This window comes from Cynocephalus volans, chromosome 3, assembly GCF_027409185.1.
Source record: "Cynocephalus volans isolate mCynVol1 chromosome 3, mCynVol1.pri, whole genome shotgun sequence".
Lineage (NCBI taxonomy): Eukaryota > Metazoa > Chordata > Mammalia > Dermoptera > Cynocephalidae > Cynocephalus > Cynocephalus volans.
The window spans coordinates 21,233,341-21,261,058 of NC_084462.1; the positions used below are offsets into that span (position 1 = coordinate 21,233,341).

General features: G+C 41.5%; 2 protein-coding genes across 4 annotated transcripts in view; one reads left to right on the plus strand and one right to left on the minus strand.

Moving 5' to 3' along the window:
- DAGLB (diacylglycerol lipase beta) overlaps positions 1-2,064 on the plus strand; it is a 28,616-nt gene extending 26,552 nt beyond the window's left edge. For both annotated transcript variants that reach the window (XM_063090765.1, XM_063090766.1), the window contains 2 exons: positions 799-1,049; positions 1,179-2,064. In XM_063090765.1, the coding sequence (XP_062946835.1) occupies positions 799-1,049; positions 1,179-1,362 (435 nt within the window). In that variant the 3' untranslated portion in view covers positions 1,363-2,064. The remainder of the gene's footprint in view (positions 1-798; positions 1,050-1,178) is intronic.
- A 3,085-nt stretch (positions 2,065-5,149) lies between these two features.
- Positions 5,150-27,416, minus strand: RAC1 (Rac family small GTPase 1). Of its 2 annotated transcripts, XM_063090899.1 has the most exons (7): positions 27,087-27,416; positions 18,397-18,468; positions 15,576-15,693; positions 9,683-9,739; positions 8,087-8,149; positions 7,128-7,287; positions 5,150-6,827 (listed from the first exon to the last, which is right to left on the minus strand). In XM_063090899.1, exons 1-7 carry the CDS (start codon positions 27,119-27,121, stop codon positions 6,697-6,699), a joined length of 636 nt encoding a protein of 211 aa, XP_062946969.1. In that variant the 5' UTR covers positions 27,122-27,416; the 3' UTR covers positions 5,150-6,696. The 2 variants fall into 2 exon arrangements, with proteins under 2 accessions (XP_062946969.1, XP_062946968.1); XM_063090898.1 differs by lacking the exon at positions 9,683-9,739 and having other exon boundaries at positions 27,087-27,410.
- Between the last annotated feature and the right edge of the window lie 302 nt (positions 27,417-27,718).

Below are 27,718 nucleotides of genomic sequence, written 5' to 3' on the forward strand. Positions count from 1 at the left end.
GGTTGGGGGTGGGACTGCCTTGGACTTCAGACTTCTTAGTCCTGTCTTGTGACTGATGCAATTCTGATGCTTTTGGGAATATTGTCTCAAAGCTTAGAAAATAAGTCTGCCAAATACAGATTTTAAGAGGTACTGGTATATCCATACTGTGGATATTATGCAGTTATTAAAAATGACAGAAATTTCGATTTGCCAATAGAGACTGAAGTCCATGATGGATTGAAAAGTTAAAGAAAAAAAAGCAGGCTTAAAAGTGATTCTTCGAGATAAGATCTGAGGCAGAGGGAGAGGACAAGGAGATACAGATATAGATGTGAGCCTAGATAAAAATTTGGAAAAAATATATACCAAAATATGGTTTTATTTGATAATGGGATTAGAGATGATTTTCACTTTTTTTAACCTCTGTGTTTTCTGGCTTTCTAGTGTGCTTTTGTTGCTAATCAGAAAAATTTTTTATTTAATTCTTTCCTTATCAACAATTACCCCCCAAAACTTTTTAGAAATTCGTGTCTAATTTAAGGGCAGGGTAAAACTGATTTGCAGAATTGCCTGAAAAGAATGAAGGGTAATTTTTCCTCAAACTCTGCATGATTTGGTTTCTAAATATTGCTACAAATGTAATGGCTTCATTGCCCGAGAGACATCCCACACTCATGACCTATGATTTGGCATGAGAGTGTCCTGAGCTTTGAGGGTGTGGCTGCCACCAACACAGCTCCCGTCCCATGGAGGTCTCTGTGGTGACAGTGACAGCCTCACAGAGTAACATTCTGCCTTCTTGGGTCTCACCCTCAGTACAAGATCTTGCTGCAGGGGTGTTGGTACGAACTGTTTGGGGGGAACCCCAGTAACTTTCCAACGGAGCTAGAGGGGGCCAACCAGGGAGACCTGACGCAGCCTCTTCTCGGGGAGCAGACTCTGCTGACACACTGTTCTCCAGCATACAGCTTCTCCAGTGACTCCCCTCTGGACTCTCCCCACAAGTATCCCCCTCTGTACCCTCCGGGCAGGATCATCCACCTGGAGGAAGAGGGCTCCTCAGGGAGGTGAGTGCAGATGGGGGTGTGGGTCTCACATGGTTCAGCCCACTCACCACCAGTAAAAGAAATGCAAGTGTTAGAGGCCAGACAAGTGAAACTTGGCCAATCGGTGTTTTTTTCTTTTCCGTTTTAAAGGTTTGGCTACTGTTCTACTGCTCAGTACAGTGCAAAGTGGTCACATGAAGCACAGTTCAGCAAAATACTCATAGGCCCAAAGATGCTAACAGACCACATGCCAGACATCTTGATGAGAGCCTTGGACAGGGTGGTCTCTGACAGAGTGGCACATGGAGGGGCCTCTAATGTGGATGTGGTGTAACTAGGGCTACTGGAAACCGCCCTGGGAGTGATGGACCTGTGCTTTTGTTCTTAAACTGACTTGACGTCCGAGTGATGTCCATGATGCCGTACATTGTATGTCCATCAGCAGGAATCTGATCAGTAGTAAATTCGATGGCCTTCTAAATGACTGAACAATTTATGTGAAATAATTTTGATTGTAGTATTAGCAGAATCAGGAGTCAGGAGACAAGTGTTCAGGTGATGGGACACCAGAGACAGTGGACATGGAAAGCGCCTTGGGAAGCCCTGTTTCCCTGGCCTGCAGGCCCATCTGAGAACTGCCCCACGAGGGTGGGATCCAACAGCCGGTTTGAAGAACATAACCATTCTGTGGACACCACCCTTCAGCCAACCCTTTTCACTGACAGGGTCTTGTCCTATCACCGTTGAGCTGAGTCTGAACTTGGCTAACAGGTGTGCAACTTATTTTTCAAATGGTTTCCCTAGCTATGCATGCAATACTCTGTGAGGGTGCAGGCTGGGCTGCTCTCCTGGGTGGCACCAAGGGCAGCCCTGAGCTCCAGTTGGGAATGGAGACAAAACCAGGTTGGGGAAGTGAGTGGAGATGACTCCTGCCCTCCTCTGAGCCTCTGCACTCTAGCTCCTTGTTTACACTGTTTTTTACTTTTCTGGCTCTAGCTGGCCAGTGGATTCAGATGGAATTAAAAAATAAAGTGTTTATACGTCATTATGGTATCTATCTGTATAGTAATGTGCTCTTCTGGTGGATGTTTCCGGTATGGGTGGTTTTACAGCAATTGCAGCGGGTTGGTTTTTTTTTTTTTTTTTTTTAATCTACTGTAAACAGTAAAAATGAAAAGTTTTCTTGGAGTTCTGGCTAAAGATTGAAGATTGCACAAACATAAAATTTCACCTCCCCACTGGAAGCCCAAGAAAATGAGAGTAAAGGGATTTCTCTAAAACCATAAACCCACAGGAGGGGGTAAGAACAGTCTGTGGCCAGCAGTTATCAGAATCATAAAGGAGAAGGAAAGATGAGAACTAAGATGACTTGCAAGACAGAGTTCCCACACACATATTAAACTGGGAGTGAAGCAGACAAGGAACAGCCAAAGGGTTGCTCGGAAGCTGGAAGAAACCTGGCCCTTCACTTGCTGTGGGGTGGAAGGTGGGACTGGAGCCCAGCACAGTGGAGGAAAGAGGATAGCACTCAACTTCTCCCACTCGGCTCCCATAATCTTCAGGGAAATCCGACCTCAAGAGACACTTCTCAGGGCCTCTCCTCAGCAGTTGCAGCCACACCACCTTATAGCTTTGAAAACCCACACAGGGCCATTTTAAAACCAGTTGAAATGCCATGGTGGTGTCCCGACCGCCACTGGTTTCATATCTAAACTCAATTCCTGCACTTACCTAGAGGTAGAAAGACAAGAGGTCTGACTTGCTGCACTAGTATAACCCACCTCATGTGCTCAGTTTCCAACCTCAACCTTTAAGCATAAGCCAAGGATTGCCAGACACTTGAGGAACAAGAGGCCAAAAGAAACAGATGATGCAGACATGTCCGCTTTCTGTTGCTGTAACAGAATACTAGACTGGGTGATTTTCAAAGAAAAGAAGTTTATTCAGCTCACAGTTCTGGAGGCTGGGAAGTCCAAGAGCATGGTACAGGCATCTGCTGGGCCTTCTCACTGCATTGTCACATGGCAGAAGGGCAGGCAGGAATGCAAGACAGAGAAAGAGGGCTGAATTCCCAAGATAACTCACTCACTCCCGCAGTAACAGCATTAATCCGTTCATGAGGGCAGAGCCTTCAGGACCTAACCACCTCTTAAGGGTCCCATCTCCCAATACCATTACATTGGCAATTACATTTCTATGTGAATTTTGGATGGGACATTGAAACCACACCAAGGTAGAAGCTCCAAACAACTCTAGCTATGGCTTGAGACACAGAAGTGCTGCAAGCAATCACAAAAGTGACCCAGGAGGCTAAAAAGTGAAAATTTAGAGTGGGAAAAAAAAACGCTGAAAATTAAAAGCATGAGAAGTGAAATAAGCTGAAAGAAAAAGACAAACTGGGAAATGGAAATGGTTGAGACCATTCTAGCAGGTCCAGTATCTGAATAACATTTCTAGAAAGAACAGAAAATTGAAAGACATGAGTTTCCAGATGGAAAGAGGCCACAAGTGCAGAGCACAATGAATAAAATGAAACTCTATGACATGGAAGACAGAAAATCTCACAAGCTTCATTAAAAAAATGACATCCCAATGCAATGGAAATGGCTAAGGAAGACAATGGAAGAACTTCCTTCAAAATCTAAAGGGAAGTTCTTACCAACCTAGAATTTTAGACCCAGCCAAAAGTATCATAGTAGAATAGTTACAGCTTAAAAATACATACCAGGGCCGAGCCCGTGGCGCACTTGGGAGAGTGCGGTGCTGGGAGTGCAGCGACGCTCCCGCTGCGGGTTCGGATCCTATATAGGAATGGCCGGTGCACTCACTGGCTGAGTGCCGGTCACGAAAAAGACAAAAAAAAAAAAAAAAAAAAAATACATACCACATGCCATTTCCCAGGAAGTTCTTGGAGAAGCTAGCCATGCATCAGGATGAAGTAAATCAAAAAACGGAGTCGGGAGGTAGGAAATAAAAGATCAACACGTAAGTGAAGGTCAAATGATTCTGAAACTTCAGGAAAATGAAAATTGATAAAATACAAATACATCAACATTTTGTGAGATTTAAACAGATGGAAGTGCAGTTACCAATAAGTACACAGAAAACTAAGCAAAAATAAAGCATTAACCCACCCAAAGGAAACCAAAAATTGTGCAGGAAGGCAAAGTTCTGTTACTGCATGGCAGTTACGAACAGTTCACATAGCAATAATTATGAGACACGAAACTGGGAGAGCCCACCAAGATACTGAAGGGATGAGAGAGGTGCCTTGAGGGCTGTGGGGTGGTGTGGCTGGGAAAGGGAGAAAAGCCTCATGCTTTCCACGGTGAGGTCAATGTCAATGGCTGAACCAGAAAGATTCAACCAGCAAGAAAAGCATGTAATTTAGACATGTGGAGGTACGTATCAAAAACTAGCTAAACGAACAAAGTATTGCCTCTGGAGAGTATGAAGGGGGAAGACTGCTGTTTATATAACAAACCTTCAGAGCTGTTTGATCTTTTTAAACTTCATGTTTATCTTTGGTAAAAAATAAAACAATCTTCAAAGCAATAAAAAATAAAAAATCCTAATATGAACCTTTTTATAGTAAAAGTTCAATTGTAAGGTCTTACAGTCCAACATCCACCCTGCCAGGGTAGTCTATGACAGCTCCCAATGCCTTCATCTTCAGCCCTGAGTTCTGGCCTAAGATGTGTGTGCAAGGACATGCCCCCATGTGGATAGCTCCATTTGAGCATCTCATCACCAGTCAACAGATCCCAACCTGAATGTCACTTCTCACCCCACTCCTCAATGTATTGTTCAACTGTGGACTTGCCCACATTCTCCCCTGGAGATGGCACTCCCTTTGTCCCTCCAGTGTGAACACATCCATTGAAAATGAATGTCTCCAACAGACCAGGATTTTCTTTCTTTCTTTTGTCTTTTTCATGACCGGCACTCAGCCAGGCTGGTCCTATATAGGATCCGAACCCGCGGCGGGAGCGTCGCCGTGCTCCCAGCGCCACACTCTCCCAAGTGCGCCACGGGCTCGGCCCCCAGGATTTTCAATTGAGGCAAACACACACACTGGGAGCTGTTCATCAAGTTCTCAAAAATTCAAGTATTACGAGTCATATGATTCAAGGATTTATTAAGTCATACATGCAAAACATACTGCTAATTGCATTAGCAAAAGATCAATGTAAAAACACTCCACAATTCTGCAACTGTCAATTTAAAAAATTTTGTTGTAGTGGTTGAAAGGTCCAACATTTGTATTCTTGCCAGTGAGTTAGGTTGTACAGAACATTGTTAGCACTAGCACAGTTTACAGAACCTCACAGGCCCAAAGGAACATTGTTAGGCAAAGCAATGACAGGAAGCATGTGTCCATGTGGGTGAGGTAAAGAGGGTCAGCATTAGTCAAGTGACAGTGTTGGTTATCTGGCAAGACAGTGATGTTAAGTAGGTTCATAGTTTAATAATATTTAAAATCTTAAAAACTGTAAAGCTGCAACACATGATTTTTACACCTAGTTACTAGAAAACTAAGGAAAGCACTTAATTAGCTTTGAATAAAGTAACAAGAAAACAGGAATGCACTTTTACTAATCTACAAAAAAAATTTCTAATGCATTATTAAGAAAGATTTTATAATACAAGGAGGCATATTGCTCATTAAGAAGAGGTTCTATAAGAAAAGCACTTACTAAGTTAGCAACTATGGGAATGACCATTTCAAAGATGAATTAAATGCCCAATTTTGGCAGGGATGGCAGGTAAAAGAAAAAGGAAAAGCTTAAGAAAACACTTACTGATAATACCGACCTTTCATCATCATCATCATCTGTGTTTGACAGAAATTAACCTTTTAAAATTTTTACCCGTGACACTTTTATTCAGTTTAATTATCCCATGTACAATGTAGTGTAAATTCATCTCCACTTCATCTTTTGTCAAAATACTGTCTTCATCCTCTGATCACATCAAGTGTTCCACACACTCCACCCCAGCACACCCACAGCTAAGAGCAGAATACTTCATTAGAGGAAACACATGAATAAGAGTTCTGTTCAAAGTATCAGCAAAAGCTAGTTAACTAATTTTCTTTTTAAAAAATTCACTACAAAATCAAAAAGACTGATTCAGAGAGTTGAATTGTTCCACTCATCCCATTACGACATACAGTACAATGTTATGTAACGAACCTGGCTTGATAAATTACTGATGCATTAAATGGCAACATTTCATTAAGAGGCTGTTCTGATTTACACATTTGAAAACCACTTAGAAAGTGTCTGCATCTCCTAACTTCAGAAGCTATAGTCTTCTTAAAAACAAAGGTCTTTAAACAGTTTAGTGCTTAGTGTTCTTAGCACAACAATGCAACTTAGTTCAGAAGGTATTTTGGCAACTCTTAATCTGAGCAAGAATAGGGGCTTTGGAAAAATAAGGCTTTAAGAAGGCTTGTCATTTTAGGGCTAAATTTTAATAGAATGTGAGTTTGAACTCTTACATTTAAAACAAACAAAACTTTAAAATTACTGATTGGTTCAAAAAGGTTTTATGGAAAAATTAATCTGTAACAAAAACTTGGCATTGAGTGCGAAGGCTCCACCATTTCTGAGCAAAGCGTACAAAGGTTCCAAGGGACAGGGCCAAGAACGAGGGACTTGAGCATTTACAAGAGCAGGCATTTTCTCTTCCTCTTCTTGACAGGAGGTGGGCAGAGAACTGCTCGAATAGCTTCATCAAACACTGTCTTGAGGCCTCGCTGTGTGAGAGCTGAGCACTCCAGGTATTTTACAGCACCTACAAGAAAGAGCCACACAGCAAGGTACACTCAACCAGAATCTCTTCTGATCAGAACAATGGCAAGAGGCAGCTCCCCTGGGACCTAGCACCTTCTGCTGGTGTGGCAGAGCCACCTCCTAACCCTGCCTCTGTCTTCTGAAAGCTAGCACTAACACCCAGAAGGGCCTCACTTCCCCACAAGTAAGCCAGACCCTGAGTAGGAGAAACACACTCTCTACTTTCCCAGACTGCACTCCAGCCTCTGTCACTAAAATAAAAGATGTGCAAAGCAGACAAGAAAAATGCAGGATTTCATACCGATCTCCTTAGCCATGGCTAAACCCTGCGGGTAGGTGATGGGAGTCAGCTTCTTCTCCTTCAGTTTCTCAATGGTGTCTTTATCATCCCTAAGATCAAGTTTTGTTCCCACTAGGATGATGGGAGTGTTGGGACAATGGTGTCGCACCTCAGGATACCACTAGATGTGAAGAAGGAACAAAGATTGTAACACTCTCCCTCTGCATAAACTTCTTTCATCTAAATTACATCCAACAGCAGTCAAACTGTCAACCACCCAACCTCAGCCCCTGCCTTCCCTACAGGGTCTTTGTGCGGTTCACACCTTTAACTCAAACCTTAAAGAACCATAAGGAATATCCTGTGGGTGTTTGATTAGCAAGCCAGACTTCCAAGACTAATGACCCGACCCTATAGGGCTCTACCTGTCAAGTAACAGTAGGGAGCAGGAAAGGGAAGAAAGGAAGGTAGCTCCCTAAAAGGAAATCACTTTGTTTTTGGTAAAACAAGCCAAGTTCTTAGGGTCATCTCAGAAAAATCATCATCTCCACAGGGATGAGAACAGACAAGCTACCCAGGTGGGGGTCTCAGCTCTTCCACCATCATCCCCACTGCAAGCATCCCAGATCACTACAACTGAAGGGTTTCCTCACTCGTCATTTTCACTAAGAAGTTTGTGAAAGATGCTGGAGTAGAAAGAAACGACCATTTCTTTTATTAGACTGACTCCAAAATGCTTCATTAATTTTAATGAGGAACACGCTATTTCTGAATCAGAACCTGAAGCTTTAGAACTCTACATATTAGTCATATACTTAAAATACCGATTATGTACCTAAGTAGTAAAATTACTAAAACCAATTTAAGTAATTAAAAATTCCTCTGATTACAACAGCTCCCCCCACCATTCGTATTTTTAATATTCCTTCTTGAGGATGACATCATGTAACTATACACATATATTTTAAATCCCCACTTACCTTTGCACGGACATTTTCAAATGATGCAGGACTCACAAGGGAAAAGCAAATTAAGAATACATCCTATAAAAAGGAAACATAAGGAAACATTTAGAAAAGGATCTTAAAATGACAAATGTACTTTGCTTTCTAAATGCTGCTGAGAATGAATCTTCAGATGTGGTGTGTGTCTTCTAGGTGCCAGCAACTTATGTCAAAAGCTTGCTCGCTGCATACACCCCTTCAGTTTGTCAGACAGCTCCCAAACAAGAACCAGCACATCAAGCAACCAGTTACTTGTGAAAAAGGGTGAAATGGCAGAATATGCTGGAAGTTATCTGAGGCGAGGGAGGCATCAAACCAGACCTCAGGAGGCCTCTTTTTATCACTCCTAACTCTTGACTGGGAACCTATTTTGTATAAATGGATAAAACCAAGTACTATCCCAATATTCTGTAAAAGTTTGTCTGTTTCCCGCAAGCAGTACATTTTTAAAACATTATCTATAAATGGTATGTTTTTCACGAAGCTCCCCTTTTGCATGTTAAGTACAAACATGTTTAGATTATCACTGAGTTCCAATTAAATTGCTTAACTAGGAACTGCTTGTCACAGTCCCTGGTACAAAGTAGGGACAGGGGCTCAAGTATTTGCTACTTGAGTCCGTCAGGAGGGAAGGTTTCGTGTGTAAGTGGCATCCTCATGGCTGACAGCCACCCTCACGCTGTCAGTTTCTCAAACACAAGCAGAGCCTCTGGAGAACTGCACCCAGAGCAGTTGCAGCTAAAGTACAGATGCAAAGGAAAAGTAGATGCAGAATACATACTTGGAAAGAATTTTTGGCTAAATGTAAAATACTTGAGTTTTTCCTCCCATTCTGAATTGTACATAAAGTCAAATTCAAACATTTACCTGTATAAAAAAAATGCCCAACAATTTCTAAAATGCTAGGTTTATAAAACATTTTCCTGGAAAAAGGCAATTATGCTACTTTGTAACGGCACACAATTCCCAAGCTAATACTTTAAACCATCCAGCTGGTATCTTGTACCTAAAGGGGAAAGAAACATCCCACACAACAGCTTTTTATAAATGACATTTTAAAAATGCTGGCGCATGCATAAGCTTGTCCAGGAATCACCGCGGCATCCCAGCATCCGATGATTGCAAACCATCTCAAAGCCCAGTTGGATTAGCTCACCAGCACTGCACAGCCACGCCCCAGTCAGCCCCACGACACGGACACCAAAGCAGAGAAAGAAGACCCTGGCAGCAAGGTTAGTCCTGCTCTGGCACAGCACACAGCCACGGTGAGCTTACAGGTGGATTCTCCACAGCTATGTCTCCAACCAGCCAGGAGAGAGGCCCTCTCTCTCTAAGCCTCCCTTCACTTGGAAGGAAAAAAGAAAGCAGTGATGAACTGCTTTAATTCAAGCTGGTAGGTAAACCATCACGCTCTAATGAAAGCTTATTTTATCAAGCAAAGCCCCAACCTTGAGTGAATTAAATGTAACACACTCAAGGAACTTGAGGCTCAATAAGAAATCCTAGGAAAACTAAGTGAAATGAGAGAACAGATAAAGCTGGAAACTGAAGTCGACTAAAAATTTTACATACGGCAATCGGCTTGTCTTTCCCCCTGGAGGTTATATCCTTACCATACGTTTCTCCAACCTAGTAATGCACGAGAACTTTGTTTGAGTTTAGTACAAACTGAGGAAAATAAAAATCAATATAACCTGTTATTGATTCTTTATCAGAATTTTGTCTCAACCCTCCCGAAGGATCCAAAAACCATATGATTTAACATGTCTTTGATGCCAAACGCCACTGAAACACTCCATGAAACCTGGCCAAAAGGGGATATCCCTGTGTAATTCAAGGACAGTGAAGACGGAAGTTGGCACATACTGGGGATGCAGCGAAGGTGTTCCTTCTAGCTGTAGCAGCACACTCCAGTATTTACAACATGAAAGTGTTCCAAGCGTCCCTCAACATAAAGGCACAGTCACTGGCATCCATTAGCAATGGCACATCTTTCAAAGAGCTCTGTCCAAGTTCTCAGACACAAGCCCCACTGAAGCCACAGCAAACAGGAAAGGCACCTGTCTGTACAACATCCCTACCAGACAAAGGGCTCTCCCAGAACACGGCCAGGTCTGAGAGCTGACAGTTTTAATGCTGCCTGAACATTAAAAGTCTCTGCAGAAATTTTGTTCCTGTCCTCCCCTAGTTCTGGGAGTGTGGTTTGAATTTATGGACTTGCAACACTAAAATAAACAGCGCTGCTTGCACTAAGATCTTCAGTTCCTGACCTCTTTGCTGGGATGAGGCCAACCCACAGTGACAAGTTTTAGAAGTGACGACATTCCCAGTGTTTATCACAACACTTTCAATTCTTTTCTTGGTTCCAATAAAAATGGACAGACTTGCTCTTCCAACGCAGAACCCTGGAATTTTTTTTTTTTTTTTTAAAGATGACTGGTAAGGGCATCTTAACCCTTGACTTGGTGTTGTCAGCACCACTCTCCCAAGTGAGCCACAGGCCAGCCCTGAACCCTGATATTCTTTTAAGAAAAGGAAGATGAAAGAATTATTTTAATTTCCTCTCACTCAAGCTTCTCTGATTTACATTTCAAAGAGAATACTAATTTTCATAACTATCCTTTTTTAATCTATGGGCTATTCTTGAAGATTTGTCCTCCCAAGGAGTTGATATGGTGCCAAATCTTTATTGCAATAGAGACTCATTGGGGATCAGTGACAAAAATGCAGCTTCAAAACATCCTCTGACCACATCTTTGGCACCCTTTTCAATTTTTAAGAACATCTTGTTTGATGGAGAAGAAACAGTGCACAAGAGCCAAGCAGTGGCATCACGCCATCTGCCTGCTCCTTCCTTGTTCCCTTTTCTTCTCCAGCCTAAACACAGTTTTCAGAAAACACACCTAGTGCTTCTGCTACTTACTTCCCAACATCAACTCCTCACCTTTGCTTTCCGCAACACATGGAGGCTAGCCGGCCGCACCTGGCTGAGTCTCTAGTTTTTCCTTGTCCTTGTAACACTTAGAGCACCTCAGAGAGCATTACCCGTGTCTACCTAAGGGTCTCTCACTTCAGGTCACTGGCGCATGTTAGAGCCTCAGGCTGTCTCTGGTCACTGGCCCATCTTTCCTGTGGACTTGAACACTGCTTTCTTTAGATCCTCAAGACATTTCTGACTGCACCAGACCCCCACCATGCCCTTTATGAACCTGGCGAGTCTTCAATGACTTGACTACTCCCATATTACAAACCATTTCATCACGGGTCATAAGTACAGCCAGAGCAGTTCTGACTGCTGCCTCCTCTACCTGGCAGTGGGACAATCTACACAAAGTCAAGTCTGCTTTTAATGGAATGAAACCGGGCAGACGTCTGGATGGCTCACATCTCACTACCCTAAAAGCCATACTGTTTTTCTTTTATTTTATTCTCTTCCAAATGCTTTCCACCTGGATTTTACTTTTGGGCACTTGGGATTTTTTAAACACAGAGAAAAGGACAAGGATATATAAACATGGCAGAGAAAAGGCAGAACTAAAAAGAAGCTGGACACCTGTCATCAGTGTGGAACTAAGAAAGACAACCTTAGAAAAAAGAGAAAAGCAGCCCCTGCCTTCTGGGAACTGGCCTGGTGCTCACAGCTTCTCAACGGCAAAGGTATTCCTACTGAATAGAACAATCTCCCAGACACCAACATAAGACAAGGTTACAGTGTGACCATGCTGAAATGAGACCAAAAGTAAATGTAAGACCACTTCATCATCTTGTCTAAGCGCAGATAATTCCAAAGTCACTATGCACACTATAAAATCACCACACATCCCCCTCACAGCCAATATAAGAATGACTTCTTCACAATCACAGCTGCAGCCGCACTTCATTCCCCACCTTCTAGATAAGATTCCGCAGTCCCCAGGTGTGTGTCTCCCTTGAGGCAAAGAATAAGGTAACAAACCCAATTGTATTTAACTACAGGTGTGTTTCTAGTGACCTCTGGCTGAAGGACACTGACAATTGTAACAGCCAACCTAACAAAGGCTGAGGCCTTTTAAACTCAAAACTGCTAAGCTAAAGTGTGGTTTTTCTTTTTATCTTATGTCTCAGTAGTCTAAGCCCTGTATTCTGAAACCTTTCCCAAGTCAGAGCACACATAGAAAGTGAAAACAATGGCCCGACACACTGGGCTCCTGGCTGACAGAACACAGAGGCCCAGAATCTCAGCAAACGGCTTGCATGGCCTGGGTCTAGAACACATAGGGCTCAGGCCTTGTTACAACACTGGCACGTCAATCATGTTCTCACTCACACCACTAAATCCTGGTACAAGCAGGCAAATACAGTCACCTGCAAAATTTAAGGTGCTGGCCTTGAGCAGTACACTTGAGCATACCTTGATTCTGATCATGCCAACTGAAGATGAGTATACAGAACTTACAGAGTATTTTTAAGAGAAAATAATGTATAATAGGATAGAAAAGCCCTAAGGATTACTTAAGTTGGAAAAATAAAAATTCGAAGGGCAATTTCAACTGAAAATGATGACTACTAGCTCATCATCTTTTGGAGAACTAAGTAGAATTAATGGTTTAAACAGATTTAACTTAGGTACACAGAGCTACCCAACAGAGAAGGATGCCAACATTAATTAACCACAGGAAATGCAACATTTCTTTTTAGGATGCCCTAGATAGGCAACCTTCCAACTGGTCCTTCAGGAGTGGGTCTGAGCAGAGTCTTGGATGAGCCACACAAACAGGCCTACAGACCGCAGAGCCAATAACCAGAGACCACGTTCCATTTAGGATAAAGTTTAAAATTTTCCCCTTTGTCAACAAAAGAGCATGGTGCCAGCCTGTAACTCCCACAGCCCATTCCTCTTAGTCGGACAGTGTGACTCAAAAGAATGAGACCTTCCAGGCACCAGAGTATTTGAGCATTCAGGGCCTGCCCTTCAGATACCAAGATAACTTCCTTATCTCCAAAGCAGCCGTCTGAGCAGGCGTGTCTTTAACTGCTCTCCCCACCAGCTCCCTAAGCACCCCCTCCCCTCCATACTGGTATGTGGTATACTACACAGCTATCAGTTTATGGGACTTTTCTGTGAGCTACCTGAGGGCAAGAATCGTGTCTTACACCAGCAGAGACCAAAGAAAAGAAGAGGATGTCTCTCTCCACAAAGCCCAATCCAGAGTGACAGAAGAAGCATCTGCTCTAGGATAATACTGAACACATCTCTCAGCACTGGACAGATGATCTAGGCAACAAATAAAGTAACCATTACTCTTTCAGAAGGAGAGAAGAAATCTAGGGTTATCAGAGGTGAGGGGGAGCAGGGAGAGGGAGACTGGGAGAGATTGGACAAGGGGCACAAAAAGAATAAGTACAATTTGTAACAATATATATGCTAGTAATATTGATTTGATCAACATATGTCAATGCTGAATCCCCAAAATATGTATAATCAATTATGATTCAATAAAAATTTTTAAAAAATCATGTCTTACTCCCTTCTTGCTATTCAAGTATTTTATAGAAAAATAGTCTGCCACCTTACACAGATGACACATAAAAAGTTTAAGTTCTAGCCCCATGAGGACATACCCACTTTTGATTTATGGCCTCACACACTACAGCGTTATTCAATCTGAGGTGAGGAAAGTACGCCTTACTTATCTAAGTGTTCCTTAGCACACAAAGGGAGACTTTTGCCAAATCACCCTTGACTTCTATGAATGACCCCCTTTGAAAAAAAAGGCCTCTCCTCCTGAGTCACAGTAGGGTGGCTCCCATTTCTGGGAAGTGACACCATGCCCTTCTAGATGTGTCCAGCAGGTTGGAGACTGCTCTACCAATCAATGTTTTTAAATCCATTTAAAATTGGGAATTATTAAATACCCACTGGTATAGAACAGTTTCCTAAGATATTGAAAAATTCAAATCATCTGGTGATTATGGGCTGATTTTTAATATTTAATCAGTTAATATTTAGCTGTAGATTAACTGAGAAACCACCCAATTCAAACCTCCCATTTTATATTTTTGATCTTTATTTAGCACTCTGAACTAGAACTCAGCTAAAAGATAATTACCAAAAATCTACAGCACAGAGACTATATTTGGCAATACTTCTAACAGGAAACAAATGTACAAGACAATGACGGTTACAGAGAAAATGCTGTATTCAAAAGTTTAAAATTTTCACTACTAAACAGGAAGTTCATTTAAAAAAAAAAAAAAAGTACAAGATCTTGGTAAACTGGAACTAGTCATTTTCACCCATACTACTTCCTAAAACAAAGTAATCGTTAAATCAATCGAAGGCTACCCACCAATCAGGGCTCAAAGCCTGCCTTTCTCTAGAATGTCTCCCTGACACTGACCCCAGCCACCCTGCCCAGCCCGGGCTTGCCAAGAGCACTCAAAGCAACTTCCACTCATGAGCACGAACTGGAACTAGAAGCTCTCTAGACTGATGAATACATACAAATATGAAGGACCATGAATCCTAACAGCGGCTAACACTGGAGTGTCTGTGACATGCCAGGAACTATTCTAAGTGCACATGTCTATCTATCTATTAACTCATCTAGCCTCACAAGGAAACAAGTAAAGGCTAGAGATGAGGAAACCTGCCCAAGATCCAACAGCTAAGAAGTGGGAGAGTAGGATTTAAACCCAAGGAATTTGCTCTGTTGCTCTCATGCATATTTAAGTTTCCCTTCAACCAGTTAGTTTGTCTTCAAAATTGCTTTAAAATACACTTTTTAAAATGAGGAACAAATACGCAACAAGATAAGGACATGTTAAGACAACTGCTTATTTAAAGAAAAGTGGCTTCTAAACCATGACATTGTCTTCTAAGTACCTACTGTATCTGCCGGCTTCCTGCTCTAATTAGCTTTGGTAAATAAATCATTTCATTGTCTGATACAGAAGCAAACCTAATCTAAAAGTTTTTTTCTGACTGGACACAGTGAACAAAACTGAAACCTCAATCTACATTGAAAAGATTGAGGTACTAAAGACACAGAAATTATGCATTTTACAGAAGAAAAGTATCAAACCAACAGATTAGTTACTAACTTGGTTTAAAGAAACCTTAATCTTAACTGCTTAATTTGATTCTGTGGTATAAAACTGTCACAAAGCAAATCGTCTTCAAACTAACTGCTATTAAAAACTGGTTTGCAAAACAAAACAGTACCCATCTCATATGGTTGTCCTAAAACTAAGTGAAAAAATATAAAATGCACAGCATTGGAGTAACTGGCAATGCTCAAAGAATAAAAGCCATGGCTTGCCCCTACAGGGATATTTACTACTGAAGTAATTTAACTTTACTTGCTATTTCTTGATATACCTAAATGACTGCAGTATAAGCAAATCCATAGGTGGTATGAATTAACTAAACATATAAGAATTGTATATTCTAAAAGATACATTAAAAATCAGCTGCAATCCTTACTGTTTGTGGATAGGATAGGGGGCGTAATCTGTCATAATCTTCTTGTCCAGCCGTATCCCATAAGCCCAGATTCACTGGTTTTCCATCTACCATAACATTGGCAGAATAGTTGTCAAAGCTGTAGAATGGAATAAAAAAGGTTAGTCACAAACAGGAGTCTAAGTCGCCGTCCTAGCCAGCATCCTAGAGGAGGTGGACTGAGAAGGCCAGGAATGGACTGGAAATGCTCCTACAGGCACAAGGAAGAGGAGCGAGAGTGGGTGGGGGGAGCCTAAACCAAACGGGAAACAAACCAAATGCACAGCTTGAGAAAGAAAAATGTCTGAGAAACAGAGGACAAGTTACTAAATTTAAGTGAAACAAATTACTGTCAGCAATTAAAAAAAAAAAAAAAAAAAAAACACTTAGCCTTTAACAAATAGAAAGTTAAAAATTTTCTTCCCAGGAAGAAATAAAGTGTAAAATTAGCCCCTCTTTCAAATCCCACTTGTTGAGTTTTCCATGTCCATATTTTACTCATTTTCAATAAGGTGGCTTGCCACTAGAGATGTACTCTGCAGCATTTCCAGAATGCCTACCTGAACTGCAGGGTGTTACTTAGGAATGTCTTGGTCAACGGTGCCTGCAACCAAAGTGCAATGGTAACACAAAACACCTGATTTTAGAAGCTACCCCGTAATGTTTTCAAAGTGAATGTACCTGATTTCCCAAATGTTTAAACTACAGGAAAAGGCAACTGAGAAAAGTCTACAGGCTGACAAAGCAAAATAAAGCTGACTTTAAAAATTGCTACTGGTGTCAGAATAGTTCATTAAAAAACAAAACAAAACAAAACTGGCAATGCAATTCAAACCAGAGCAAGTACCAAACAGGATACAATATATCAACCTTTTAAGTCAAAAATTTATTTTTATATACTCTTAACACTGAAAGTTCAGGGGTCTTACTACACTGTAATAGTATGATAGTAGAGACAAGGTCTGAGTAAGGCTCCAATTTGATTTACAGAATTTAATGACCAAACTGGCTTTCAAAAAAAAAAAAAAGGGTTTTATGTATGTATGTGGTAATCCTGCTTCCATGAGAAAAGGATAGACTGTTCAATAAATGGTACTGTGACTTACCCCCGCTCCACTGAGGAAAAACAATCAGGTCCTTGCCTTATATTATACCAAAAATAAATTCTAAATGAATTACAGATAAAAACTTATGCCTTGAAAATCCAAGAAAAAATATTAAAGAGGGGGCTGGCCAGTTAGTTCACCTGGGAGAATGTGGTGCTGATAACACCAAGGTCAAGGGTTCAGATGCCCTTCCTGGCCAGCCAACAAAAACAAAAATAAAAACAAAAAAAAATCCCCCAGAGAATATTTTTGCATCATTTAAGTAAGAATGGCCTCCCTAAGTACAACGTAAAACTATGGGGTGTGAGAAAGTTGGCATTATTTACACAAAAATGTTAAACTTCTACATGGCAGAAGACACCATAATGAAGTTCTAAAACAAATTAGAGACAGAAGAGATTGATATTTTTTATTTACAACAAGTTCCCTCGATAAAAAGTTTCAGTAGAATAATAAGCAAAAGATTTCAATGGGCAATTCACAGGAGACTACAAATGGACAGTAAACATTTAAAGATTTTAACCTCCCTGGTGTTCAGAAATGCAAATAGTGAGATAACTTTTCCACCCAGCTAACCACAGTGTGTAGTAAGAGGCTGTTTCAGTCACAGCCAGCTCAGTGACAGCTTTTGGATGGCAATTTGGTATTATCTACCAAATTTAAAAACATCCATTCCCTTTTGATTTGGAACAATTTCATTGGAATAATCTACCAAGTATGTACGAAGACATGTGCAATGACATTTAAGACAGCACTGTTTCTAAATCCCCCCAACCCCCCAAGACCCAAGTGACCAGCAGTTAAATCAGTTATAATACTTCAAAGTCATTAATCACTAATGATTTAAGCTCTATCTACACATGTAGGTAAGAAAAACCCTCACCATAAACTCCGGACAACATGGACACTATAATGCCACTTACATTAAAAAAAAGTGTGCCTGACACTTTGGAGAGCACTTAAGTGTGTGTGCTGTGCTGAGGAGGTGAACATGGGTGGGAACTGAGGCAGTGCCTCCTCCAGCGTGCAGACACAAGCACTCACCTTGGCCAGAGGGCAGAATAGTATGAAGCTACAAGGGGCTCCCTGGTACTCCATCATCAGAAAAGCACTTTTCCATCTTCACCCAATACTGTTGCCCATAGGGAATAAGCAGCTCAAAACTCAATAACCGAAACTATCCTCCTATACACTGCCTTCCCACCCCACTTCAACTTCAAAGCCCTGTAACTCAATAGTGCCATGTAACCGACTGATGACTTACCAGAAAACACCAAATAAAACCAAAGGGAATACTCGACATTCCAGTTCCCAGAGAGCCAAATTTATGTGAAATTTTTATATTGACAAGTACTGTCTCTGATCAAACTTTGGTCCGGCTCTGGTTTCTTTAACAACATTATCCAGTCTCTATACTTCACAGTTAAACTTTCTTTTGTTTCCTGAATGTCTAAAAATCGATTAGGAAAACTGTGTTTGTTCCATCAGTATAAAAAAACTTTACATTACATTGACTAAGTATTTTTTAAAAGCCCAAAATATCTTATAATTAGACTTCAGTGAATGTTTGAGAGGAAAATAAATAACATCTATACATATAAGTATTAAGAACGGCTTTATAGCAAAACAAATGGTCAAAGGAATCCAAGAAACATATCACAAACAAATTAATTACTGATTTAACCGAAGATACTTACACAGTGGGAATATATTCTCCAGGAAATGCATTGGTTGTATAACTGATCAGCAGGCAGGTTTTACCTACAGCTCTAGAGAGAGGGAAAAAGGTTGCTTAGTTAACATGAATCCTTTCATTCATTATTCTGTTAAAACAATTTCTAGAAAAAAATCAAGAAGTATATACCATACACTTAGCATTAAACAAAACAATCAGTTTCTATAACCCTTTTTCCTGAAATTTAAAGTAAACAAGAATTTCTCAGAAAGGTAGGGACAGGAGCCATCACGTTCTGTTTATTTATTTAAAAGATGACCTTTGGTAAGGGGATCTTAACCCTTGGTGTTGTCAGCACCACACTCTCCCAAGTGAGCTAACCGGCCATCCCTATACAGGGATCCAAACCCGTGGCCTCAGTCTTATCAGCACCGCACTCTCCCAAGCGAGCTACTGGCCGGCCCTCACGTTCTGTTTAGATACCTGCACTAACAGTCAAGAAATAGTTGCTAACTAAGTACAAGGTTCAAGAGGAACAACATTTTAAAACTTAAAAAGTCTCCTCTGTGAACATTTGTAGAAGGCTTTCATCCAAGAATTTTAAGTTGTATCCTCAAAGTATTTTGATTAATACTAATATACAAACATAGCTTTTCTCTGCAACTTACACTGTTACTTCCATAAGTAACTTATTTTGCTGCCTCTAAGTGGCACAGCTCAAAATCCCACCACTTTCTTAAAGCCTTCCCTCTGGTAATCATAAATGACTGTTTTCTTAATAGAGAGTCCTTAGTCAATAAACCACCACACATAACTGTTCTCACATTAATTCATCCGTATTCGTTTGCCCCCTCCCTCCTACCAAACCCCCACATCACCATAAGCTTTTAAAGCAGGGGGTAGCAAAATTTACTTCAGACATATTAATTAATGACTCAGAGGTGATGGAGTAAACTTCCCAAGCAGAGAACCACGTAGCAATACTCCAGAGACAGGAGCACCACCTGCACAACTTGTAAAGGGTACAGACTAATACTAATATCACCAGTCTGCCATCAGGCAGAGGTCAGAGTGGTGGCTGAAAGTCTCCCAATCACTTGAAATTTTTTTCAAGAGAATATAACCTAAAAATCAAGATCGCTGCACCACTAGCAAAAAAAATCTCCAAATTTTACAATATTCACAGGACAACTTTAGGGGCTTCTTGAGAGCCAAAGTCCCTGGCACCCTGAGTTAAATTCCCTAAATGCTCTCCTTAATGAGTCCATCTCTCTGCAGTCTTCTGTTAGTTTCATTGGTTTACCAAAGTCATGATGATACATCAATGTTCTGATTCGTAAGATTTTGTTCAATCGCAACTACTATAAATTAGTAAATTAACACCATAAAGAAGTTAAGTGCTTTCCTATTTTCCCTCACTTAGCTTAAGGTGAAAACCTCTCAACAAGGGCAGATTACAGGCACATCCAGTCTTGCCAATACTTGTTTCACTCATAAAATTATTAAAGGCTTAACAAAAGTTGGAACTCCCCACCCCAAAGACCTGAGTCAAACATTACATCACCAGGAGGTAACTTCCAACTCCTGAAAGGCTTTCTAAACAGAAATGACTCATTGGACATATATTTTGTCAAAAGCTTAGAATGTCAAAATAAACCTGTATGAGCAGGAGCCTAAGATTGGGAGACAGCACTGAGCTGCCTCAGGAAGAGCCCCAGGAGCCGGAGCGGTGGGGGGACAAGGGTTTCGGCCACATTCCCCCGACATCTGCACCCAGCCAAGCAATGACCAAGACACTGCTGGAAGCCCCCTGGTCTCCCCTGCAGTAATGAGGGGGGTGCCACAGGCCTCAACCCCGCTCCTCCTCCTTTCTCCTTCTCCCACCCTATTTCCTTCTTCCTTTCCCTCTCCCCCTCCCCTCCAACTGCTCTGCAACATCAGAAAATGTAAAAAAATATTAATATGTAAACGTAATTAAAAAAAAAAAAAGATTGGTGGGAGTCAGAAGCCTAGATTTGAGACTCTCTCACACTTACTGGCTGTAATTTTTGGACAAGTTTCAACTTCTTTATGTCTCAGTTTTCTCACCTGTAAAATGGATGTAAAACTACCAACTCCATCACCAAACTATTGAAAGCATTAATTCTATTTCAATTTATACTAGTTGTGTGTTATGCCAGGAAATGTACTAGGTGCTAAAGACAATGCAATGGACAAGACCTCATGGAGTGTATGCAGCCATTGAATTAAAAAATGAAAACTGCAATGATTATATAAAATTATAGATGTTATTAAAGATGTTCTGGAAATGTACGGCAAAAGATCTAACCTAATCTCAAGGGGCGGTCAGAGGCAGCTGCAAGCATGTTAAGACTTTACTGAACTGGCCAGTTAGTTCAGCTGGTTAGAGCACTGCCTTGTTACACCAAGGTCAAGGGTTCGGACCCCTGTACCAGCCAGCCACCAAAAAAAAAAAAAAAAAAAAGACTTAGGATTGGGGTGGGGAAGGAACAGGATTTGGGGGTGAGGGAATGGGGACAAAAACAACAGCATATGGGGAGGCCCAAGACAGAAAGAAGCCCAGAATAATTTAAAGAAATAAGGGGGCAGAGGGAAGTTTGAAGATATCACCTCTTCTTATTAAAGACATGGGACTCAATCCTACTTGGGAAGCCTCAGAAGATTTTAAGTTGCCAAGAAAGCATTAGATTTAAGAAGAACACCCTCCCCATATATGTATATTACCTTAAAAAATTTTTTTCAGAAGCCTCTGACTGCAGTGTGGCAAGAGGACTGAGGGAAACTAGGGCAAGAGGCAGAGCAAGCTGCTGCTGCGTGCCAGGAACCACCCTGGTGGTCCAGACCAAAGAGAGGAACTTCAATGGAGAAGACAAATGACCCATTTCATGAGCTACTCAGACAGGAGGCAGAATAAGCCTGGCTTGGCCATGGGCTGGATGTGGTAGCTGAGGAAGAGTGGAATCTCAGGCCACAAGTAAACCACCTTTTTCTTTTTCTTTTTTCTAAAAAGATGACTGGTAAGGGGATCTTGACCCTTGACTTGGTGTTGTCAGCACCACGCTCTCCTAAATGAGCTAACTGGCCATCCCTATATAGGGATCCGAACCCGTGGCCTTGGTCTTATCATCACCACACTCTCCCAAGTGAGCCATGGGTGGCCCGTGAACCCTTTTTCAAAAGGACAGATGCTGTTGTGCAAAAAACATCAATAGAGGTTGGCCGATTAGCTCAATTAGTTAGAACATAGTGCTGATAACACGAAGGTCCATTCCTGTACTGGCCAGCCACCAAACAAAATGTTAACAATTCTTGCTACTTAATGCCAAGGACAAGCAGCTATAACAGTTTTGACTGTCATGATTAAAATGTCATTAGCACTTGGATGAGGAACAAAGCCATTAGTATAAATATGACCAACTGTGTCTAAAATGCTCTACAACTTCCTTTTCTGAACTACATCTTCAGCTGAGGAATCATCTTTTGAAAGGCTTAACTGTGAAGGAACTCAAGGTACTGGTGTAATTTGACAGAATGTAATTTTACTACCAATCATTATTCACTGCAAATATATGTCCTATTAAAACATGATTAAATTACAGAATTCTGACTTTTTAAATAAATATATGTCCTACCTTTGATTAAATTTTTACTTAGTTTTTTAAAAAACAGATAACAAAAAGAAAAAGAAAAGGCTATTTCCCTCCCATTAGTGTGTTTATTCACTCCTTGTAAACACACTGCACAAATCAACTAGAGAGGCCAAAGTCAACACCTGCACTAAGCGAACAGCCTTTCCTTGCATGAAGATTGGAAGCTCTATTTGGTTATGGCCTTGACTGATGCTGCTGCAGAATTTCTGGAAGTTACTATTTGCTTTGAAATTTCCAATTTTATATGCTTAACTGCTCAGTTCAACTCCTTTCTAATCTTTGAAAGATGCCATAACTGTAGAAAATGAACATGAGTCTATTAGAAGTTCATGTCAGTTCTATAATAAATTTCCCCCAGTTCATGACATTACAATTTTTTTGACCTATCTGTGCTTCCCCTGCCCTATCCTGTAGAAATAACCAAGATTAAAGCCAATAATTTATGTTCCTATTATGTTCTTCATTTTTGTTAAGACAACTTTTTACTTACTTTTTTTTGGAAAGGGTGAGAGTGGGCAAACTTTAGTGTTAAGCACTGGCAATTTCCTCACATTGGGCTGGCTGATTAGCTCAGTTGCTTAGCGCCCAGCCTTATAACACCAAGGTCACAGGTTCTGATCCCTTACCAGCCAGCCGCCAAAAGAAAAAAAAAAAAAAAAAAAGAGAGACAGAGAAAACAGATCCAGGAAGCACAAAAGTAAGAACTTTCTGCACCCCGCCCCCTTAAAGATAAGTTGATCTTAGGAAAGAAAATCCAGATTCTTCCAATGACAACTGTAAACCAAAATACAGACCATATATTGTGGGCTAAAAGTACATAGATCTTAAGGACAAGTTAGAATGTAGTGGAAATGTGAATTAGAAATATTAAATATATATTCATACATACTGAATAAATGAAAAACCTTAAATGAAGATTCCCAATTTGCACTGAGAAATAAGGTACAGAGATTCTGTAGTAGTGGACTTTTAGTAAATGAATAACTATACAGAGACAGAGAATATGTTCAGAAAAATATACAAACTAATAGTTTAGTGCTACAAAAACACAAAACCCAGGGCCGGCCCGTGGCTCACTCGGGAGAGTGCGGTGCTAATAACACCAAGGCCCCGGGTTCGGATCCCATATACGGATGGCCGGTTCGCTCACTGGGTGAGCGTGGTGCTGACCACACCAAGTCAAGGGTTAAGATCCCCTTACCGGTCATCTTAAAAAAAAAACAAAAAACAAAAAAAACACAAAACCCAATCTGAATTTCTGATGTTCTACTACCATCAGGTGACATCACAACAAATGAACAGAAGGCTAGGCATTGTCACCACTAGAGGCTTCAAAAAATTAAGATTCTGCATAAAGTTTCTTGAACAGTCAAGGCTGAAGATGCTACCTATAACGGAGTTGAAGTCTGAGGCAGGCTTTACTCTAGATCACCCTTCTAGAATCTTCAAAGTCTAACCATGGCATAGTTGATATGAGTCAAGATACAGAGTCCAAAAACAAGAATTTTTTTTTTTTTTTTGCAGATTTTTTTCCCCAGTATCTAACAGCACGATACCCCAATTCTCCAAAATCAACTCCTCTATTAAATCTTCTTAAAATATCCCCTCTGATAATGGGAAGACGTGATAGAGCAAACAGAGCAAAATGGTGATCACAGAATCTAATCGGTGGGTATGTGGGTGTTGGCTATACGATTCTTTCAACTTTTCTTTATGATGAAATTTCTAATATTAAAATATTGTAGAAAAAAAAATCCTTCTGATGATATATGGGAACTGCCTTGGTATCAGGATTCCTGACAAAACAGCTCCTTTCTAGGAAGACTACGTACAATTATAAGATAGAGCTACCTGGTGATACAGAGGTGAAAAAGTAGGAAGTACTTAAATTAGATTACTAATGGAAAAGAAAGAACCATATAAAGGTTGGATTTAAGGTTTCTAAAAATGGCTTCCTAATTTTCCTCCTTAACCCAACCCCCAAAATTTTCCTGGGATGACCATTTGAAATTAAAAAAAAGAAAAAGCTTTTTATATAATTTTACCAACCAAGATCAAAGTCATATACTAAACCTAAATTTGGAAGCCAGTACAGAATTCAAATGCCTTTACACAGGTCAGAAAGAAAGATGGAACCCCATGCCTGGAGAGGAAAACACACAAAGATAATTCACGAAGAGCTTAAATAAATTCATGGATCATGCGGTCAAGGAAGTAGAGAGTAAATGGTGCACAAATCCTGTAAGAATGACTTCATGGAAGGCATTTATGATGCTCGACTAAAAAACTCCTGGACAGCAATGTCTAAGCTAAACACTAGGCTACAAAGACCACTAGCCCAATCTGAACACCACTGTGTATAATGTATAAAACAAGAAGGGTTTCAAGTCATTCACTCCCAGCCTTCTAAAACAAAACAACACTATTAAAACAACACTATTAAAAATGATTGTTTGTAAATATTCAAATGTAAGGTGCTGTCTTCCCTAAGTAAAGCTGAGAGAAAAATCTTGGGGCAGAGGTCCCCCAAATAAAAGTTATAGGCCTTGTGTTCAGGAAGGACCATCTTAGAAGTAAAAGTATCAAATCTTATCTCATATTTTATACCCAATGCCAATTAAATTTCTATATAGGAAATAATCCATTAGAAGACTATGGAGTAGCTGATCCTAATTATAATATGGTATAACATAGTTTTAAACCATAATTCCTAAGAATATCTTTTAAATGAGAAAGCTTGCAATTGTGGAAACTAAATCAGTTTGCCTTCGCTGCTTAAATTGTCCCTTGTTTCAAATTCCACAACATTACGGTGGCTACTTAGCCCAACAAAATTTAGACCTATCCTTACAGCTTTAACAACTTTTGAACAAAAGAACATCCCAACGATATCATGAATGGAGTTTATTCGGTTAAAAGCAAAGAAATATTATTGGTATGGAAAACTATATATCTAGACTTTTCACTAAAGTAACATTTGCTACATATCATCCTTTATTTAAAGTAATACGGCTTTAACTTTTTTATAAAGGTACATTTCACTTCTAATATTGCTTAGCCCTAGTTAATATCAATGTTAAATACAGTATTAAAAAGTCGACCAAAAACTCAAGGCTAAGAACTGTGTTTTCTATGCCTAATACTCCTTCACACAGCCTCACAGTAGTAGAAACAGCAATAACAATAATGGTACCTGGAATTTACTAAGCACTTAGCAAGGGGCCAAGCACCTATGAGGCACTTAATACTGAGCATTTTGTTCAGTCTTGTCTAACTTCCCTTTGAGGCATCTCTCTTGGGGGATGAGTGATGTGCTCTGGATTATCCATACCATGAGTAAGTGGTGGGGTGGGGATTTGACTGGAGGATCCAGATCCCATAGTAAGCATTCAACAAGTACCTGACTAGATTTTAAAAAGACAATACAAATGGTAGAGGTCATAATCTATTACTACGAAATAAACTAAATGTATCTGCTGTGCTTATGTTTTAGTTTTAGAAATTTTTGAATAAGAAAATTACATACTATGGTTGGGTATTGAATTACCAGCAATTTCCTTTTTAAAAAGCTAGTAGTACTTCATATTCTAAGCATTATTGGTTCCGCATTCTTAACTTTTAAAGGAAATTCAGATACTTTAAATGTTAAGATAAAGTCACATGTTTTGTTAATTTACTACATAAAAGGATCAAAACTTCATTTAAACTAACTCATTGATTTCACTATCAAACCAATTAACTGAACATTTTTTCCAAAATGACAAAGTAAGGCTTTCTTTTAAAAGATTAAAACAAGCAGCATACATATTCCTAAGTAAGTGAAACTCACAATTTTTAGTTATATACATAGAACTGTGAAGTGTTAATAATCTTTCACATTTGTGAGACAAATCCTAGACAGGCATCTTACAAAAATCAGTTGTCTAATTGTCCTTCTTGCGTCTGAGTTACAGAAACAATTTCAAATGTCTAACTAAAATTACCTAAATAAGCTGAAAAAAATCCATAAATTCATTTAGAGGGATAAAAGCAAAATCAGTCCTAATGATAAGTTTGGGGATTAACCAAAAGTTAACAGTGATGCCAGAACTCTTCCTTCGACTTTACTCAACTTGAAAATGCACCAGTTGCATTCTGAGTTTGATGAAACTGGTAGTAATTCTTCCAGCTTCCTCGTTAACACTAACCTACACAGGCAATGCTGAGACGCGCAATTTTGCTCGGATTACACTGAGATTCTTGTTTCTATGCGTGAAAAAAAAAACTGCATGAGACAAGTCTTGTCTTTCTCTCGGCCCTGAACCACCACAGACAGTAATGAAAAGAAATGCCTAGAGTCCCAGGGAGCCAGTTCTGCGACATCCCAAACCTAACGCGTTAAATGTAGGCCGATTCTTGCGGGTTCTTTTAAATGACCACACCACGTTCGAAGAAAAGAACAGTTTTCATCACCCCCGGCTCCTCACAGGTAGCATCTTAAAAGGTTTCTCCGCGGAAAGGGCGTAAATAACCATTTCAAGAACCCTAAAAGTGGTGAAGTACACGTCGAAGAAACCTGGTCGTAAATAAGTTTGAGGTCACCAAAACGGCCCGTGCAAATATTCAGCGAATAGGATCTGTTTAGCCAGCAGAGTTCTCGAGGGGGCTCGAGAGGGTAATGTAAGGACCTAGAAAAAAAGTGCAAAAGTCTCCAAGTCCGCCTAAAACCACGGGACGGGCGGGCGGCGTCCGGCGGGAGCGGGCTCGGGAAGAAAGCGGGAGGGTGGAGTTCACTTTCCCCCCGGGCAGCGAGCTGCGCTGCCCTCCCCCACTAAGGAGCCGGAACCAGGCCCGCGCCGGCAGGCCCGGGAGGGTGGGGCAGGGCGCCCGTCCGCGCCCCGCGCCCCCCGCCGAGATCCGGGCCCACGGCCTGCGCGAGACCGCGGCGGGCGCCGGCCTGCCTGGGCCCGAGTCCCGGCCCGACGCCGCCCGCGCCCGCCCGGCAGCCCAGCCCGAACTCCGGCCGCCCGGGCCCCGACCCCCGACCCCGGCGCGCACTCACCCGTCTCCCACCACCACACACTTGATGGCCTGCATTGGGCCGCTCGCTGAGCCGCGGCGGCGGCCGGGCGCTGAGGCGGAAAGTGGCTGGCTCGGGGCACGGCTGGCGGACGGACGCGCGGCTGCGGACGGCGGGGCACGGGGTGACGGGGCCGCTGTCCACGCCGCCTCGCCCTCCACGAACTGGAAGCCGAAGCACGGTGGCGGCCACCACCCAAAGCTGAGGAAAACTGCAGAGAAACAGGAAATGGCCGCTCCACTCACATCCGGCCTCCCCTCCCCCGCACCGCCGCGGCCGCTCTCAGGCTCCGGGCGGGGCCGCTCCCGCCCGCGCGGCTCCTGGGGATCCTCTGGGCTTCGGGAGCACTCGGCAATGCTCGGAAGCGCTCGGCTCGGGCCGCGGGGGGGCCCCCTCGGAGGGCTGTGGGGCGGGGCGGCCGCCATCTTTGTGCGCCGATGGCCTGGGCGCGGCCCGGCCTGGGGGGCTCCCTCGCCTCGAGGTCGGAGTTCGGACCCCGAAAGGATCCCCCCCCCCACTCACCAACTCCCGCCCGAGGCCACTCTAAGGGCGTCGATCCCCTTTTTATGTGATAACTATAACTTATGCGATGACGTAAAGTCCTTCTAGAAAAT